General features: G+C 43.5%; 1 protein-coding gene and 1 long non-coding RNA gene across 2 annotated transcripts; one reads left to right on the top strand and one right to left on the bottom strand.

The window, feature by feature from the left end:
- Positions 1-14,357: 14,357 nt before the first annotated feature.
- LOC133391532 (uncharacterized) lies at positions 14,358-16,947 on the top strand. The gene is made up of 3 exons (XM_061646388.1): positions 14,358-14,867; positions 15,119-15,196; positions 15,691-16,947. The coding sequence occupies exons 1-3, from the start codon at positions 14,535-14,537 to the stop codon at positions 16,477-16,479; spliced, it is 1,200 nt and encodes a 399-aa protein (XP_061502372.1). The 5' UTR covers positions 14,358-14,534; the 3' UTR covers positions 16,480-16,947.
- Positions 15,198-18,200, bottom strand: LOC133391533 (uncharacterized). Its single transcript, XR_009765025.1, has 3 exons — positions 17,851-18,200; positions 17,699-17,790; positions 15,198-15,537 (listed from the first exon to the last, which is right to left on the bottom strand). It is a non-coding gene; the product is annotated as an uncharacterized LOC133391533 (long non-coding RNA).
- Positions 18,201-19,321: the final 1,121 nt, after the last annotated feature.

Raw genomic sequence — 19,321 nt, 5'->3', positions numbered from 1 at the left:
GGTCGCTGAATTCCTGACGAGGTTAACGCCAGAGGAACAGCGTGTTGTGACCTCAAGGATTCAGCGAACCATGCTAGATGCCGAGGAGTTTGTGTTGGCCAACCGGGCCAACCGTCGCGATGGGGATCAGCCCTGAGTTATGTAGATAGTTGTATATAATTAGTTAATAGTTAGTTAGATAGTAGATAGTCTTGTAAATTGTTAGCATATAGTATAGCATTAGGATAGGATAGGGTTTATTTAGAATTTTGTTTTAGTTACTACTTTGAATTTTTATTGTAGCTTTAAGGTAGTGTTTATGTTTTGAACTGTATTGAATGAAAATGAAAAATGAATTAAAAATTAATTGAATAATTAGTTTAACTTGAGTTGTATGATGACATGAATCACACATGAATCACAATGCACAATGCTTACACAAAACATGAACTTTTTAATACATCAAACACTATTCAAACGCTTACCTTCAAATAGGGACGTAACACTTTATTTAGGCAAAGACTCGTCTCTTTCACAATTCTGCTAATCGAAGAACGAGACGCCTGAAATAAAAAAAAATAATTATTTTCCGTTTTTAAGCCGTGCTAATCATATCAACACGAAATAAAAATTGCAAGCTACTGAAGGTATGGCCTGTAGCTATGTAGTGAAGCAATATTAGCAATCTTTCTTGAGTGGTGATGGCATCGCGCATATTCGTATTCATACGATCTATTTCCGGCGCAATGCTTCGCAGTAAAAATTCTAAATCTTCTGGTTTTACGCAAATGAAGGTATTAATTGTTTCGTTGGTCCGTTCTGCGACAATATCATCCAACAAACGGTTGCCGTCTTGACGTCGCTGAAAAAACATTGGTCGCATACACCAGCTGCGCACAATTCGCTGGTTGCGACCCCTTAGCTGTTCCACGTTTAGTTCTACCGCCCACGATAGCGAAGCCAACCATTCTTCTCACTATATATAAAATCGAAAATCGCCACAATGACGTGAGAGCAAACGTTCAGCGAGGAGAAAGAGAGAGAGTGCTGAGAGCAGAGCTCGCTTAGCAACGCGCGTTGGTAAGTTGCGTTGCGTGTGAAGATATCATCCACCACGTATTTCTATTCTTCCTATCTCTCTCTTCTTTATCCCTCAACCAGTGTGTGTGAACATGAACGAGTAATGAAAAAGGTTACTTACATTTTCGGCTTGCCGATTGTGAGAAATGTGAAGCATCTTTATGGTGGAATATTTTTTTGATAATCCTATCTATTATCTATAAATTAATAAAATACGGTACTTAAACATGATTTGTATTTTTTTAAAATAAAAATATCACATATCACAAAATTTGAAAATTTTGTAGATAACTCCATCCATCATGGCTACCAAATTCAACCTAACAACCCAACTGTACTCTATCTAGCCACCTTGGTATTATACCTTTGACTGGGATCAAAGGATGCTGTATGTTAACAGTTAGCTTCTTGAACACATTACATAACGTTTGATTAGTATTACAAAAAACTGTAGATCTCTCCGAGGTTCGGAAAAGATTTCATTGCATTGCATTGCTGTGGAACAAGTGGAACAATTAGTGCTGTGCAAGAGAAGCGGCCGTTGCAAGTAAGATTCTTAGTGCCTTTGGTGTTTTTTTTAGAGTTATCTATTATATGTAGACTATGTTTGTGTGTAATGTGTGTCCATGTTTGATCTTTTCAATGTTTTTGGTAAAACAGTTAAAAACAAAAAATTGCTCTCATCATGAACGGAGTCGGAGGTACATCAGGCGCTAGGCAGGAAGAAGCGATTGAAGCAGAAATTCGGGCGAGATATCCGGCTCCCCAATTCGAAACGACGGGTGAGCGCAGGAAGCGCTTTGCACGAATTAACAGTGCGCTTTACCGGCATCGCAAACGAGTACGGGAATCTACCTTGGAGGATGTATCAGAGCCGAGGACGGGCTCCATAACCACATCTACTGCTGCTCTACAACAAGGACAGAACGCAATTAATGTCGACTCTGACTTGGACGTATCGTTGGATGGTGAGTTTGCCACCCCTCCAAACGAAACACCTGCTGCGAAAAAACGACGACTTGCACGTAAGCTGGAAGCTTTTCATCGTCGTAATCTACAATTGCAAACAGTTGCACAACCGGAGACTTTGCTTCCTGAACCATCAGCTGCGCCATCGTTGCCGCAGCAGCCTTCTATGCTGCATTTTAATCCGGATGACTTGCGACTACGTCGGGAAACCGAAGCAGCACGGCAGCGTCTTCTCATTGCGCGACATGGTAGCAGCACACTGCGTGTTGGATTGGGTTACCATGAGCACTACAACCACCCAGAACGCCATCGGCTGGGTTCACAACGGAGCTGTGCATATTGTAGTGCGCCTAAGTGGCCTGGTGAAGCACCTACGGTATGCTGCAACAGTGGCCAGGTGATACTGTCACCGTTCGACCAACCTCCATCAGAGTTGATTCAATTATTTAACAATACCACCTTTATTAAGGACATCCGTAAGTACAACAACGCGTTTGCTTTCACGTCGATGGGCGCCTCGGCCAGAGCTAATGATCCCGTACGACAAGACGAGACTGTTGCTACTGGTGGGGTATATAATTACCGTATACAGGGAGCACTATGTCACCGCATTGGTTCCCTGACAAATCTTCCTGGACGTGCGCCTTCATTTGCTCAGTTATACTTTTATGACTCCAGTGATGCTAACCAGTACAACGCAATGCTGGAGACAAGGATGTCCTTCTGTTCGGGTTTGGATCGGTCCATCATGTCGATCCTACAACGTGTAGTCACAGAACACAACTCTTTGGCGGGGTTATTTAAGCACGCGTACGAGCGAATGTCAGCAGGTTCATGCCAAAACATTCAAATCCGTCTGCACTCTCGGATCGAAGGTATTGATCAACGTCGATACAACCGGCCGTCGGTGGCAGAGGTAGGAGGACTTTTGATCGAGGGACAAACTGCACCAGTTCGGGACCTAATGGTGCAGACCCGCAATACTGGGTGGTTGATTAAAATATTTGAACAACATCCAGCAAGAGATGCCATGCAATTCCCTCTATTACATCCATACGCTGAAGTAGGCTGGACGATTGGACTTCCTAAGATGCGTCAACGAACAGCAGGAAATCGTGGCGAACGGGCTACGGAACCCGAAGCATCAAACAGGCAAATAACTCCACGAGAGTATGCTGCATATAGGTTATGCTGGCGACCGACAGATAACACCCTGTTCCATCGCGCAGGAAGGCTTTTCCAGCAATAATGTGTTGATTTGTACTGCAAAGTAGAATCCCAACGTCTTTTGTTCCAACGTACTCATCAACAACAGCTTCGAGCAGAGCTGTACCAGGGCGTCTGGGACGTTCTTGCCAGTGAACAGCTGCTTTCCAGTGCAGATAATTACAACAACAATCCCCCTACACTTGCTACCACGGGAACACGTTTGATTTTGGCTCCATCCTTTGTCGGCAGCGACAGGTACATGCGAGCACAGTACCAGGATGCGATGGCCATCGTTCGAGCTCTTGGAAAACCAGATCTTTTCATAACCATCACGTGCAATCCCAAGTGGCCTGAGATCACGGAAAATCTCCTACCAGGTCAACATGCGTCCGATCGCCCCGATCTCACGGCTCGAGTATTTCATGAAAAGAAAAACGCAATACTGGACGATCTACACAAAGGTGCACTTGGCGTGGAGGTCGCAAATGTGTACGTTATAGAATTTCAGAAGCGTGGATTGCCACATGCGCATCTATTACTTATTCTCGGGGACAACGACAAGCCTCAGACGCCGGATGATTATGATAAATTCGTTTCTGCCGAAATCCCGGACCCGACCAACGAACAACTTTACCACACCGTAACTCAGTGCATGATGCACGGCCCGTGTGGAAGTCACAATCGGCAATCTCCGTGTATGAAGGACGGGGTTTGTTCGAAACGTTACCCGAAACCCTTCTGCGACCAGACGCATGCCAGCGATAACGGATACCCAGAATACCGTCGTCGGAACAACGGACGCACCGTAACGGTGAAAGGGGTACAGCTAGACAACCGACATGTTGTTCCCTACAACCCGTGGCTATCCCACAAATATGATTGTCATTTTAACGTAGAGATATGTACATCTATTACAGGAGTCAAGTATCTTTATAAATACCTTTTCAAGGGACATGAATGAAATCAAAATGTATGAGGACGCGCGTTACATTTCGGCTTCCGAAGCATGCTGGAGAATAATGCGTTTCGAAGTGCAGGCGAAATCACATGTCGTAGTCACCCTACCGATCCATCTGATGAATCAGCAAAGTGTCCTTTACAGGCCAGAGAAATCGCTTGAAACGGTATTAGAACGGGGTAAAAATACCATGTTGACTTGCTTTTTCGAGCTTGCAACGCATGACGATTTTGCTAAGAATCTCCTATAACACGAAATTCCAACGCATTATCGCTTTACCAAACCTACAGCAGCTCAGCGACAGCAGTGGCACGGCACAGGCAATCAGTGGATTAGACGCAGCCGTAACGAAAAAATGATCATCGGCCGAATGGTATATGTACCCATGACGGATATGGAGCGATATTGCTTACGGCTGCTTTTATGCTACCGCAAAGGACCCAAGTCTTTTTTGGATTTACGCACTGTCCGTGGAACAGTGTGCTCCACTTACCAACAACCCGCCGTCATGGAGGGTCTATTGCAGGACGACACTGTGTGGGATAGGACTCTTAGAGAAGCTGCATCGTTTCAAATGCCTCGACCGCTAAGGTATTGCTTCGTCACAATACTAACGTGTGGACAACCACAGAATCCACGACTTCTATGGGACACTTTTGCTGAGCATTTCACAGAAGACTTTCGTCGCGAAAATCGAGGCCGGTACACGGCGGATGAAGCGAATGACCATAACCGACTACTGTGTGACATCGAGCATTTTCGTGCCCTCAGCGAAATTGATCACTTCCTTCGACGTGCTACACCGCCAAAGGATCTAACGTGCTATCCGAATATGCCGCAGCTCGCCGACTATGCTCACGTTCAAGAGTACCTAATCAATGACGGTACGAACTCATTGATCGCCGCTGAACAAAACTACTCTGCGAGCGTTCTCAATAATACACTTGCTGCCGTGGATCTGCTGAATGAGTACCAACGTAGGGTATTTGACCTAAAATTAAAAAATGCTTTGGACTCCACACACAATGAGGATGAAAGACTATTTTTCCTTGACGGCCCGGGAGGTACAGTATCGGACAGAAAGATAGGGCATTGGTTTTTTAACGCACCGTGCACCCGTTGGGCCAAGTTTATGTGTGGTTTGTATGTGCTTGTGTTTGTGTGTGTGTGTATGTGTGTGTATGTGTGTTTGTGTGTGTGTGTGTGTGTATGTGTGTGTGGATGTATGTTTGAATGTGTATTGATGTGTGTGTTTGTTTCACAAGTAGGTCGTTTCGGATAGATTTGTAAGTAGTTTTTTTCTGTTTTGGGTTAGGTTTTTGGTGTGATAAGCAGGACCACCGCCCTCGCGATCAGTGTGTTTTCGATATATTAACAATGTTACGGTCTTCTTTCGCCGTGGTCTTCTGAGGACGTCCGGTTGACTTGCGCGTTTCGGTTGTCCAAGCGCGTTTCAGTTGTCTAAGCACGTTTCGGTTGTCCGAAGCGCGTTTGCCACAAAAGTGCGCGATCGTTCCATTACGAACTCGGTCCTTTTGCGCTTAATGCCAGCAGCAGCCATTCGCTTTTACATATGGCGCTGATGATCGGTACAACGTTTACCTCGACCCATTGTTACTAACATTGCTTGCTTGGACCGTCAAGAACGCGCTGGTTAAAAACTTGGACACGGCTGATCCCGTGCTCTGCCTGCGTTCTACTTCTATACGCGATGAATTACATCGTTTTGGAGCAGCGAAAACATCGCATGGATAAAAACTATCAGCGAGTACGCGAGTAAGCGTCTTCCCTTCAAAATCGAGAAAAGAATACTGCCGCGCTCATGAAACAAAACGCCCATTGAAAAGAATAACTGCGCGCCAGCTCAATGCACGCACAAAGTTTACCATTCGCACACAACGTGCAACGCAGAGATGCACGAAGGCCTTTCAATGGCGTGCACTGGAGAAACACCTGTGAGGGAATGCCGAGTTCATTGCTATTGTGCGCGTGTCCATTTCGCACCGGTGTCGCATTCACATTCATGAAACGTCGCATTCGTCCGAGGAACAAGCGCTGCTGTCGATGCAAACTTTAGTTTTTATCCAAGTGTAAACGCACAATGTTTCACATGATAACACACATAATAAGAATAATTTCAACGCAATATGACATCATGGCAAGCTATGTTTTTCAGACACAAACCCGCGCACTTGCTAATACACATTAAAAAGCACACTCTCTTTCTACTACTACACACACACACACATGCACACACACACACACATACACACACACACACTCACACACACATACACACACACATACACACATACACACACACAAACACAAGTAACGTGGCAAAACAAGTGCACGGTGCATTGAAAAAAAAAAGGGTCCTATTTTAATGTCCGATACTGTACCGGAAAATCTTACCTACTCGAGACGATTCTTGCATATACGCGACGTCAAGGTAAAATCGCACTAGCGACAGCGTCGAGCGGGATTGCCGCCTTGCTGCTTAGCGGTGGTAAAACCGTGCATTCGACCTTTAAGCTACCACTCGATCTGGACGATCGTTCTACATGTGCTATACCCGTACAGTCTAAACTAGCCGAGTTAATACGCGAGACTTCGCTTATCGTATGGGATGAAGCTTCCAAGGGCAGTCGGTACGCGCTTGAAGCAGTCGATCGCACACTTCAAGATATCATCGGTGTTCGGCGGCCTTTCGGAGGTAAAGTTATGCTGCTCTCAGGTGATTTCCGTCAGATTCTTCCGATTGTACCTAAGGGGACGGAGACACAGATAATCGATCAGTGCATCAAGCATAGCGTACTTTGGCAGCACTTTATCAAGCAGCGGCTGACTATCAACATGCGAGTGCGATCGGCACCCGACGCAAGTCATGCCAGCGATTTGCAAAACTTTGCTGACTTTTTGCTTCAAATTGGTGAGGGGCATCATGCTACATTTTCCGGATTGGATCAATCACTGGCAAAGCTACCAATTGACATGATTTTGCCCCGCACCAACAAACTGGAAGATGATTTGCGCTCACTGATTACCAAGGTGTATCCAGAACTCCATCGCTACTATCGGGACCCAAAATTCTTCTCGGATCGATCCATACTATCGCCGTTGAACGCTGATGTTACTACCATTAATAATGTTGTATTGGACCGACTACCCGAGAGGGTCATGGAGTACCGTTCAGTTGACTCACTTGTGAATCCAGAGGAGCAGGAACATCTTAAACTGCCGCCAGAGTACCTTAACTCAATTAACTTGAGCGGCATACCTGTACACCGTCTGCGATTAAAGAGATACGTCCCAGTTTTGCTGCTGCGCAACCTCAATACCGCGATGGGATTGTGCAATGGCACACGGTTGCAGATCATCGAAATGAAGGCGAATTGCATTCATGCCTGTATTCTTACAGGCAAGCGTCGTGGTGACGACGTGCTGCTTCCAAAAATCTATTGCGATAGTAACGACAAAGGAGCACTATTCCAGATCCGTCGAAGGCAATTTCCTATCCAAACTTGCTTCGCGATGACGATAAACAAGTCACAAGAACAATCGTTCAATCATGTGGGTTTGTATCTACCAATGAATGTGTTTGCTCATGGTCAACTATACGTTGCATTTTAGCGCGTCACGTCTAGGGAAAATATGAGCATACTGATTGGCAATCCTGAAAAACAAGATGACCAAGGAGTATCCACGAAAAACATCGTCTACAAGGAAGTTGTTGACGCTTCAACGTAATTCAACTGTTAGACGCACATAGTTCGACTGACTGTAATGAAATCATTGTCGAACTAGAGGTCTTACTTCTAATTTTTTTGGAGCAGTCTATGAATATTGCAATAAAAACATACTATATAGTATATGATTTTCAAAATGTAATCAGGATATATTACTAATCTCTAAAAGCAGAAAACGAATCCTTATGACAAATAATTCGAAGTAAGTATAACATCACATTCTTTAAAATACAAATCATTGAGTCGTAAAAGCAAAGGATTGTGGTTCCAAAACAAAAGGTAAATTGATGTATAAATCGTCTGTTCACTGTAAGCACATGAGTTGTATTGCTACTTCTCATGCTTCCAGAGTTTACAGGCTAATCCGAGTTTGTGAGCACCTCGCAACTCGCGTGTACCCGGTAGGTTTTACCGGGCCTTAACTAGTCACTCATTAAAAGAGTATCCATTTTTATCCGGATAAATTTATACACAATCGATAACAACGCGTAAACGATTCTGCTTGTAAACAAACATTTGAACAGACAGTAGGGAAAGCGGGGCAAAATGGGCATGTGGGGCAAAATGGGAACCCTCAATTTAAGCATTATTTGACTACAAAGATACTTTCCAATGCACAAAATGTATTCATTAGAGTGTTCTATGAACACCATGTAAGTTTCATAACCATTGCATAACAAACAACCAAGAAAAATGCAAAATAAGGTTTAGTAGCAAATTGATGTAATTTTTGCCACTTCGAAAATAAGCTTATTTTAGTGTCTCAGGGACCTCGTAGCTTTACAAGAGATTCGGTGGCTAGGGAACGGTGTGCACAACAGGCGTGGTAAGCATTGCTACGACATATATTTCAGCTGCCACGACCGCCACCGCGTGCTCGGAACGGGTTTCGCCGTAGGTCCCCGGATGAAACCCGCAATCATGGATTTCAAGGCTATAAATGATAGGCTATGCACCCTGCGCATGCGAGGCAAATTCTTTAATATAAGCCTCATAAACGTTCACGCCCCTACCGAAGACAAAGAGGAAGAGGAGAAGGACCTTTTTTACGGCCGCCTCGCTAGAATTGTAGATGCTTGCCCCAGGCATGACCTCATAATCATCCTGGGGGACTTCAACGCAAAAGTCGGTAGGGAGCCAATGTACCGCCAATACACTGGCTGTCACAGTCTGCATGAGCACAGTAATGATAATGGTAGTAGATTGGTCCAGTACGCCGCAGCGAACAATCTGGTTGTAGGAAGTACCAAATTTGCGCGCAAAAAAATCCACAAGATTACGTGGGCGCACCCGGGTGGAGAATCCTTCAACCAGATCGACCACGTGTTAATAAGCCGCCGACGACAGTCGAGTCTGTTAAATGTCAGAACATATCGAGGAGCCAATATCGATTCCGATCACTACTTGGTTGGCTTAGTGATACGTTGTAGAATCGCCCGCCCCCGCGCCAATGGGGGCGGAGAAAACACGCAGGCTCGGCTCAACACGGACTCTCTAAGGGACATTGCTGTCCAACAGGAATTCAAAACCGCTTTAGAAGAGTCTCTACTACCAGAAGACAGATACGAAACTACGAGCGAGAGGTGGAACGCTCTAAAAACAAAAATAATAAACTGTGCAAGAAATACACTCCCACCACGTCGTGGCAACACCAAATCTGGCTGGTTCGACGATGAATGCAGACAAGTGACCGAACGTAAGAATACTGCATACCGAGCAATGCAGCAACGGCATAGAACGCGGGCATGCGCAGAGGAATATTCACGGCTTAGACGCGAAGAGAAACGAGTTCACCGCTCCAAGAAGCATGCTTTGGAAGAGCAAAACATGCGGGAACTCGAGCAAACCAGAGAGGCGTACGGACCGACACGAAAGTTTTACCAAGCGATAGCAGGTCACCGAAACAACGTTGTACCTAAGGTAACCTGCTGTCGCAACAAGGATGGAGATCTGGTCAGTAACCAGCCAGAGGTCCTCTCGCGGTGGGCTCAGTACTTTGATGAATTACTCAATGACCAGTTTAGCGAACAGCTAGAAGCGCCACTAGCAGATAATGTCATGCTACTGCCACCTAGCATAGATGAAACACGAAAGGCTATCCGTCGGCTGAAAAATAACAAGGCACCCGGAACCGACGGAATTGCAGCCGAACTGGTCAAGAATGGAGGTGCACGACTAGAAAACGAGATTCATCAAATTGTTACTGAGGTGTGGGATAGCGAATCGATGCCTTGTGATTGGAATCTCGGCATCATCTACCCCATATACAAGAAGGGAGATAGGTTGGACTGCAACAACTACAGGGGTATTACGGTGTTGAATACCGCCTATAAAATATTCTCCCTGATCCTTCAGGATCGCCTTGTCCCGCACGTCGAAGATTTAGTTGGAAACTATCAAAGAGGATTCCGAAACGGAAAATCAACCACTGATCAGATCTTCACCATGCGGCAGATCTTGGAGAAGATGGCTGAATACAAAAACGACACATACCATCTCTTCATAGACTTCAAAGCCGCATACGATAGCATAGCCAGGGTAAAACTGTACGACGCTATGAGCTCATTTGGAATCCCGGCCAAACTGATAAGGCTAGTTAGAATGACTATGACCAACGTCACATGCCAGGTGAGGGTGGATGGAAAACTCTCAGGACCTTTTGCTACCACCAAAGGTCTGCGCCAGGGGGACGGGCTTGCCTGTCTCCTATTCAACTTGGCGCTAGAGAGGGCCATCCGCGACTCGAGGGTGGAGACTACGGGAACCATCTTCTATAAGTCAACCCAGATCCTGGCATACGCTGATGATATAGACATCATTGGTCTGCGGCTCTCCTATGTAGCAGAAGCCTACCAAGGGATTGAGCAGGCGGCAGAGAACCTCGGATTGCAGATAAACGAGGCAAAGACCAAACTGATGGTGGCAACATCAGCGGAGCTACCAATCAATAATCCAAATCTACGTAGGCGTGATGTACAGATAGGTGAACGCACTTTTGAAGTCGTCCCAGAATTCTCCTATCTTGGGTCAAAGGTCAGCAACGACAACAGTATGGAAGTTGAGTTGCGCGCAAGGATGCTGGCTACCAACCGGTCATTCTACAGCCTGAAAAAGCAGTTCACCTCAAAGAACCTGTCGCGACGGACGAAGCTGGGACTATATAGTACCTATATAGTACCAGTACTCACATACGCCTCTGAGACATGGACACTGTCCAAATCTGACGAAGCCCTCTTAGCCGCGTTCGAGAGGAAGATGCTCAGAAGGATACTTGGCCCCGTATGTGTGGAAGGACAATGGAGGAGCCGCTATAATGACGAGCTATACGAGATGTACGGCGACCTCACTGTCGTACAGCGTATTAAGCTCGCCAGGCTCCGGTGGGCTGGCCATGTTGTACGCATGGAAACGGACGACCCAGCCCGTAAAATCTTTTTAGGCCGTCCACAAGGACAGAGGAGGCGTGGTAGGCCCAAATTGAGGTGGCAAGATGGCGTGGAGGCGTCCGCCATTAAGGCCGGGATAACGGACTGGCAGACGAAGGCGCGAGACCGTGAGCGGTTTCGGACACTCCTGAGGCAGGCCAAGACCGCAAAGCGGTTGTAGCGCCGGATAAGTAAGTAAGTAAGTAAGTGTCTCAGGGATGCGTTGAAGTTTTACATGATATATTTTTAAAGATATGATATTTCTATACAATTTGTCTGAAGAAATCAAGGTGATTGAATGAGTATTTTTACTAATATAAAAAAAATACAAAAATGCTACACGTGGGGCAAAATGGGCAGTTACGCTTGGGGCAAAATGGGCAGATGCTTTTGACATACGGCGCTTGGTGAGGCTATGGTGTTGTATTTGTCGCCTCAATAGTGATAACAGACACAGCTTCAAAAGTTTCGATTTTGTAGATTTAAACGTGTAAAAACTGTTTTAATTTTGATAACATATTTTTGGAAGAATTTTAAGGGCTTCCCTGACCAGCAAAACAAAAACTAAAACGAAAACAGATTTTACGAAACGTGCGCAAAAGCATAGACCATTATCTAAGCGCAGTTGTTGTTCCCCATTTTGCCCCAGTGTTTTGACGTTTCACAGTTTGTTTACATATGCCTATTTTGCCCCAGGGCTATGCCCATTTTACCCCGCGTGTCAAAAAAGCTTCTCGTAAAACATCAACTTTTATTTTACATTGTTTTCATGATTATAAGTTGTTTTCATCCTGTTTGGCAATTTTAATCCATAGATAAAGGGTGGAGGCATACGATAATGAAAGAAAAATTGTGTTTTGTGACATATTGAAAGGAATATTCAGTAAACTGCTTAACATGCCCATTTTGCCCCGCTTTCCCTTACTGACAGAAAGTTATCGCTTGCTTCAATTGACAGCGGCTTTGTGTTTTCGGTGGTGCACAAAACGCGTCCACACGACCCGAAATCTTTTTGACGTAAAGATTTCAGATTTTTGAGTTTTCGACTCGAGTTTTCGGTTCGCGTAGCGAGGCCTTTACAGCACACTTGTAGTCAAACCAAACACGCTTCTATGTGACAGAGGGTCTCATTGGCGGCCCTAGTGCATTTAGATTTTCTACCAAATTAGTCCAGAATCGGGTTTGATTGCCTTTAAACAATGCTCTGGCGATGTTTCGAGCAATTTTCATCATATCGACCATTTTTTCATATTCTACTCTAATAGTACGTCCTTCAGCTTTTTGCCTGAAAATCGAATATTAAATATTGCTTCACACTAGAACCGCCGGACTTTTCAACCTTACTAAAACCGCCATAAGGGATAATTTTGTCCCATTCGTTATTTGTACATATTTAAACATGTTTATTATTTCCTAAGGGTTTCTTGTGGCAATATAATTAATTAACTTCATAAATAAGAATAATAAATCTTTATAAACAACTCAATCAATAAAAAAAAAACGAATTGCGATCATATCAACCGCATACCATGGTTTTTTCTTTGCATTAATATAATAGTATTGGGCTTTAAGTGATAAACGCTAATAATTATTCCTTACAGAGTTGAACGATAGTAAATCTAGGCTTATAACTATATATTATTTAAACAATCAAGTGATAAGTAGAGTTTTAAGTGATAAGATAATGAAACAAGTCTTTTGTTCTTCGTTCTTTTGGTCTACGTGGGCGTCTGTGACTCCCTCTAGAACCATTACAAAAATTTGATATCAATACAGTTCTAAATGGTCAAAAGAAGACGGCAAAGCTTTTTCAAAAGCAAACGGAACACCTAGATTAATTATATCAAGCATCTATAACACATCTTTAGGTTTCTTGGCATCAGGACAAAATATTATATTGCTACATCAGAACCTGGCTCACATGAAACGCATAGGTACGAAACTCTTTTAATACATGTTTTACATACTGGTCTGTTGCATGTGAAGCATTCGTTAGCACTTTTGCCCTCGTGACAAGACATTTCAACCTGGCAGCGCCGACGAGACATTTCAACGTACTCTTCGGCAAGATCTTCCCTAGCTAGAAAAGAAAATCACGTCTTGATATCTTTTCTTTTGAAAGTTCTTTGTACAAGACCCAAACATTGATTCCCACCAAATCCAGAATATTCAAAAAAGAAGGAATTGAAGGCCCAGTACCGATGTCTGTGACGGAGGTACGCTTTCTTCCAGGGCATTGACATGTAGATTGTTTATCTGAAATAAACATAAAATAAAATATTTTTGTTGATAGCATATGTGTGAAAAAGTTTATAAAAGTGGTTTGCCAGCCAAACTACTGTTGTATGATACTTGCCTTCAACTGAGTGCTGTACTTGTTCTGGAACACAATCTTCATGCTTGTTGTCGGATGATTCACTAGATGAGCATACCAATCGATAAAAAAATCGCAATCTGAGGTATCCGACAGAGTATCCCCTTCTGATTGATCACTGTTGTTCAGAGCATCGACAATCTCTCCGGGTCGTAAACCAAGCTGGAGCGTTATATTGAGATGGCGCACAAATAAATATTGCACCTTGCAAACAATTGCATTGTCCTTAGTGCACCAGGCAAACTGGTTGCGCGGGTGTTGGGAGAGCATACACAGTGACCAAGCAAACCGGACCAATTGAAACGTGTAGGCTACTTGTTTGGACCTGCAAGTATTGTGCTGGGGATCCCAATACGAACTAGCCAGTAGTCGATGATTTGGGTGGAGAGCGGAGGATAGGGACTCTCAGACGAACCAGTGCTACTAATAAAATTGCAGTGGAGTGTAAGCAAGTAGTAAAGTAGTTGAATACTTTCGCGCACTTTTATTGTTCTATTCGTATTGACATGCCTTGTCACGAAAACACGCCACGCCAGTGCTGCCAGACTTGCAAAAGCACACCCGTCACTCGTTTACATCAGAGAGGCCAGTCATTACAATTAATTTTGTTTACCGTAGCAATAGACGATGCGCAATCTCAGATTGCGCATATATTTATCTGTCAAAAAGATATATCGTTTCCGCGAAGCCAACCCTGAGCTATAAACATCATTTGCATGCGTTGAGTTGTTTTGTTTTGGTTTCCGCCACAATTGAGCGAGTTAATTCGTGAGCAGCTTCATTTTCCAGCCATGAGTGATGATTTATCAAACAACGATCATAATTACAACCGGCGTCTTCGGCGAAACCGTCGGTGGTGGATGCGACCAGTTTTCTTCCGCAGAAGACAGGATGGAAATCGTCTGTTGGACGACATCAAGGCCGAAATGGTAAACGATACGATAAAAAATTTTATGCGGATGAAACACGAAGATTTCGATCGTCTTTATGCCTTGGTCGGTCCAGAAATAAGCCGCATGGATACAAATATGCGAGAAGCGATCACGGCCCAAGAAAGGCTTTTAATAACATTGCGGTATTTGGCAACGGGGGAGACATTTGCAAGTTTGCAATACTTGTTTCGGGTAAGTATGTTTTGTTTTTTTTCTTGTTTCGGCCGTCCGATTGGAGACGGTAGCTGCGTCGGGCTTTTCCATGGCAGCACCGTGGCAGCATCGAATCTCATTCAAACCGTCTCCTCGTACGCAGGACTGATAAAACTTTTTCGGACAAAAGCAAGTGAAGAGAAGTCAGCAATCGAAAACCATGCAAGAGCCGAATGTTGAACAACTTAAAATGACATGTTCGGATTATAATGAGTATTGTATAATTTTAGGTTTCTAAATCGTCGATTGCCAAAATTGTGAATGATGTGTGTGCTTGTTTAAATAAACATTTGCGGAGCTATGTAAAGGTATGGTTTTGTAAATATTTTTATTATTTTTTATTATATTGGAGATCCCACTCCAGCATCGTCTGCCGCAAACGATTTGTGGCATCGTTCTGTTGCTCGCGTGGTAAATGGTTTAACCATGCCCCCACCCACTGGCCAAACATGGAGAAATAATTTTCCATCGCTGAGGTTGGTGCTGGGCTTGGTGCTGGGGTTGGTGCTGGGATTGGTGCTGGGGTTGGTGCTGGGATTGGTGCTGGGGTTGGTGCTGGGATTGTTGGTTGCGGCGGAATTGAGGAATAGGAACAAGAAGGGATTGGGTGGGTTTGGGTGGAGGTGTGTTGTTCTAGGTCGTCATCGAACTGAAAAGAGAGATAAAAAATAATGAGATAGCATAATCAAAAAGTTACAAAATAAATAAGGTTGCATTGATATCCAACGACGGGCAATACATATGAGTTAAATTTATGAAATATATAATTAATTTATCTTTGTATGTGTTATTATCATTTCAGATGCCGTCCACAGCAGAAGAATGGAAGGAGAAATCAAAAAAGTTTGAACAAAGGTGGAATTTTCCGCATGCAATTGGGTCCATTGATGGCAAACACGTACAAGTGGAAAAGCCTAGTAATAGTGGATCAGAGTATTACAACTATCAACATTATTTCAGCATTGTTTTACTTGCGGTAGTAGATGCCGATTACAACTTTTTACATGCAGATATTGGAGGAAAAGGTGGAATATCTGACGGAGGTGTGTTTAAAAACACACGCTTGTACCAGAGGCTGGAAAACAACAGTTTGAACGTTCCGGAACCTGAACCACTGCGAGTTCCATATGCAATGCGAGTACCGTACTTCCTTTTAGGCGATAAAGCGTTTGCTTTTACCAGGTACTGCATTCGACCATTTGGAGGCATGCATGCGGAAGGGACAATTGAAAGAGTTTTCAACAAACGTCACTCTCGTGCTCGAATGATCGTTGAAAATGTGTTCGGGATTTTAGCCAACCGTTTCCGAATTTTTAAAAGCCCGATTCTGCTAGAGCCAGAAGAAGCTAAAACGGTTATTATGACAACAATATATCTCCATAATTTTCTTCGACAGAGTGCTTCACGCAATACATACACTCGCCCTTCATCTTTTGACAGGGTCGTCAATGGGCGTTTTGTAGAAGGCGAGAGAGCTCCAACTACAATGAGCGGACTACAAGGCATACCCTGTCGCACGCCAAACGACTTGTTGAATATACGTTTACACATTGCACATGATCTTAAGTATAATAACCAACTTAATCATTAATGCAATACAACTCTTTGTATGTGCCATTTATTAAGTTGATAATTAGTTATTAAATCGTAGAATGTGCGTAGATTACATGCAGTTACACATTATATGTATAATATGCTAACCCACATCGTCGCTACTACACTTGTACCTATGCATTGTCCACCCACCATTGTTTAGATGAAAGAATGGTTCAACGTGAATCACGCTTGGCAAGTTATTAAGATAAAACGATTTATTTGCGATCGTTTTAGAAACACCAAACACAACACAAGTGTGTAGAAACACAAGTGTATTGTAGGGAACACGCGTATGATTAAGGCTCCTGTATTAATGCTTGATGATTTTTTTTTCAAAAACGAATTCCTTTATGAGAATAATGAAACATGAACTAGCAACAGAAGTACTAATACAACTATTTGTTATACTCATTCCACGAAAGCTTCGCGTGTTGAGCAAAATAAAATACCGTATGAAATAAAATTTTACAGTAACGCGCTACAGAGCTTATCAAATTTGAAAACATTATTTTATCGTTATCATACATCTTCTATTTGGCATAAACGTCCTACGCGCACATGCCGACCTATACAGACTTTCAAAACTTAATTCAGTACAACGCGAGTTCTTGCTGTTCGGGTGCGAGCCAGCCGGCCGCGAGCGAGCGAGCCGGAGTCGGGTGCGAGCCAGTCGGAATCGATTCCGACCCGTGGGTGCAGCGAGTGCGCTAGGTCGGAGTCGGAATCAAATCCGACCCGCGAGTGCAGCGAGTTAGGGTCGACCCGACTGATGAGTATGATGATGACGGGTCGTGTCAAGGTAGGTTCAATACCCGACCCGAACTCGCTGCACCAACAGGTTGGAGTGGCTTATGCTTTCTCGCACCTACTGATCTTTCGGGTCGACCCGAACTCGCTGCACCCTTGGGTCAAACTGAACCTACCGTGGCCCAACCCGAACTCGTTGCACCAACGGGTCGGAGTCGCTTATGCTTTCTTGCACCTACCGGAGTAGTTGCACCCACTGAACCTACTTGTACCTTTCGGGTCGACCCGAACGACTCCGGGTCGCTTACGGATGGCTCCGACCCCATAGGTTCGGGTCGACCCGCCCATCACTAGAACGGTCCATATGGGGCTTCAACCCATGACGGGCATGTTGTTGCTGTGCCACAGGACCGCCCTTAACTCGCAGTGAAATATAAAATTTACTGATAAATAACAAAACAACTTACCGTATCGAGATGCGTGCCGTCCTTCATGGTATCGTCAAGGAACTTCATTGCGTCGAAGGCGAACCATCTTGGCCGAAAAACGTCCTCAGCCGCTACGAATGATAAAATTTTTTCATTGAACAGTTTCATATTATTTTAAATTTGATGAGTACCTGCTCCGCTTTGCTGACTTTTACGCAGCTTGGACTTATACGTCCGGTAGCTGGTCAGCAGCTTCCTCCACTGGTAACTGGCCTCTTCGACGGTAAGTTCCAAGATTCCACCAATCTCGGTCCACGCATCCCTACGCCGAATTCCGTTCTTGTAAAACTCCGACCGCTTTTGCCATAAAGCAGGCCGTCGTTCCACCTCGGCAATTAGCCGAAGGCTTTGCTCAACGTTCTGGAAGCAAATCAATAATAAAAAACTATTAATCTCGACTCAATTACTTATCATTCACCATCCCCACAACCCCGTTATTATGTTGATGGCCCGGAAGATGCAGCAGTTTTCTTTCATTATCAGTCCTCAACCTCGAAAGAGCTGTAATATAAAATATTAAAATACACATAAACGTTACTGTAAAAATAAGAAACTTTTTTTTATCGCAGCGGCAACAGCAATAGCTTCCATTGTAGCAGTTGGGGTAGAGGTTGCAGCAAAAATGGTGCAGGAAAACAGGGCCAGAAGGAATAGTTGATTTTCCGGATCAGATGAAATATATCCTGTTGGAAGAAGACCAAAACCGTATAACCTAGATTCCAGGATTCCAAATCATTATTAGTGTATGCGGACTAATAAGAAACACAACATTCCGTGGTACAGCCAGGTCAGTTCTCAAAGAGCTGCAATGTACAAATAAAACATTTCAGTTCAATGGTATATTCCTGCAAAAATAAAGGCTAGCTAGGTACATAAAATTAGTACAATTTACAATTTTTACAATTTAAACTTTTTTACAATCTACAATTTTTACAATTTAAAATTTTTACAATCTATATATTTTACAATTTTTTCACAAACTCCAAGGCAACTGTCGTTTAAAAAAAAATTGCCGGTAGCTGGAGAAGCAGCAGAGGTTATGTTTTTTCCAAGCCGGAAAATAATCAAAATTGAACAATAATTCAATCGTTGCCCATATTTCTAAATTTCTACCGCATACACAAATCACAAACACTGAACATATACGATTTAAATAAAATACGAGTAAAAATAAATCTACAAAAATACACCCAAGAATTGCTTCCACTACAAAAACACCGGTAGCAAAAACAGAATAATTATATATTTACCAATTTTTCATAATTCCGGCGATTCGGCACGTTCGACAATTCGTTCTCCATGGCTGAAATCAAAACATAATTAGATTTTTGGTTCAAAAATCAACGCATCATCTCATATTTATTCGTTTCAATACCTACCGCTATATGCAAACAAACTTATTATTTCAAGATTGCGCTAAGATTGCGCATAAATTTTCGAGATTTATATGTCCGAGATATATAAAATTATTTTGACAGATAAATATATCAAATCGACCCGTTTGACAGATAAATATATGCGCAATCTGAGATTGCGCATCGTTTATTGCTACGGTATGGGACATAAATGTCCCATATGGCGGTTTTAGGTTGAAAATGATTT

The sequence above is a fragment of the Anopheles gambiae genome, chromosome 2 (genome assembly GCF_943734735.2).
Source record: "Anopheles gambiae chromosome 2, idAnoGambNW_F1_1, whole genome shotgun sequence".
Classification (NCBI taxonomy): Eukaryota; Metazoa; Arthropoda; class Insecta; order Diptera; family Culicidae; genus Anopheles; species Anopheles gambiae.
Note: the sequence above shows the minus strand (reverse complement) of the source record. Positions and strands in the feature narration are given on the sequence as shown.

Bases quoted from the DNA above. Each gene is read 5' to 3' on its own strand.
- LOC133391532 (XM_061646388.1), top strand. From the start codon at position 14,535: ATGAGTGATGATTTATCAAACAACGATCATAATTACAACCGGCGTCTT. The intron at 14,868-15,118 runs GTAAGTATGTTT...GTATAATTTTAG, and splicing joins GTTTGCAATACTTGTTTCGG to GTTTCTAAATCGTCGATTGC. The intron at 15,197-15,690 runs GTATGGTTTTGT...TTATCATTTCAG, and splicing joins ATTTGCGGAGCTATGTAAAG to ATGCCGTCCACAGCAGAAGA.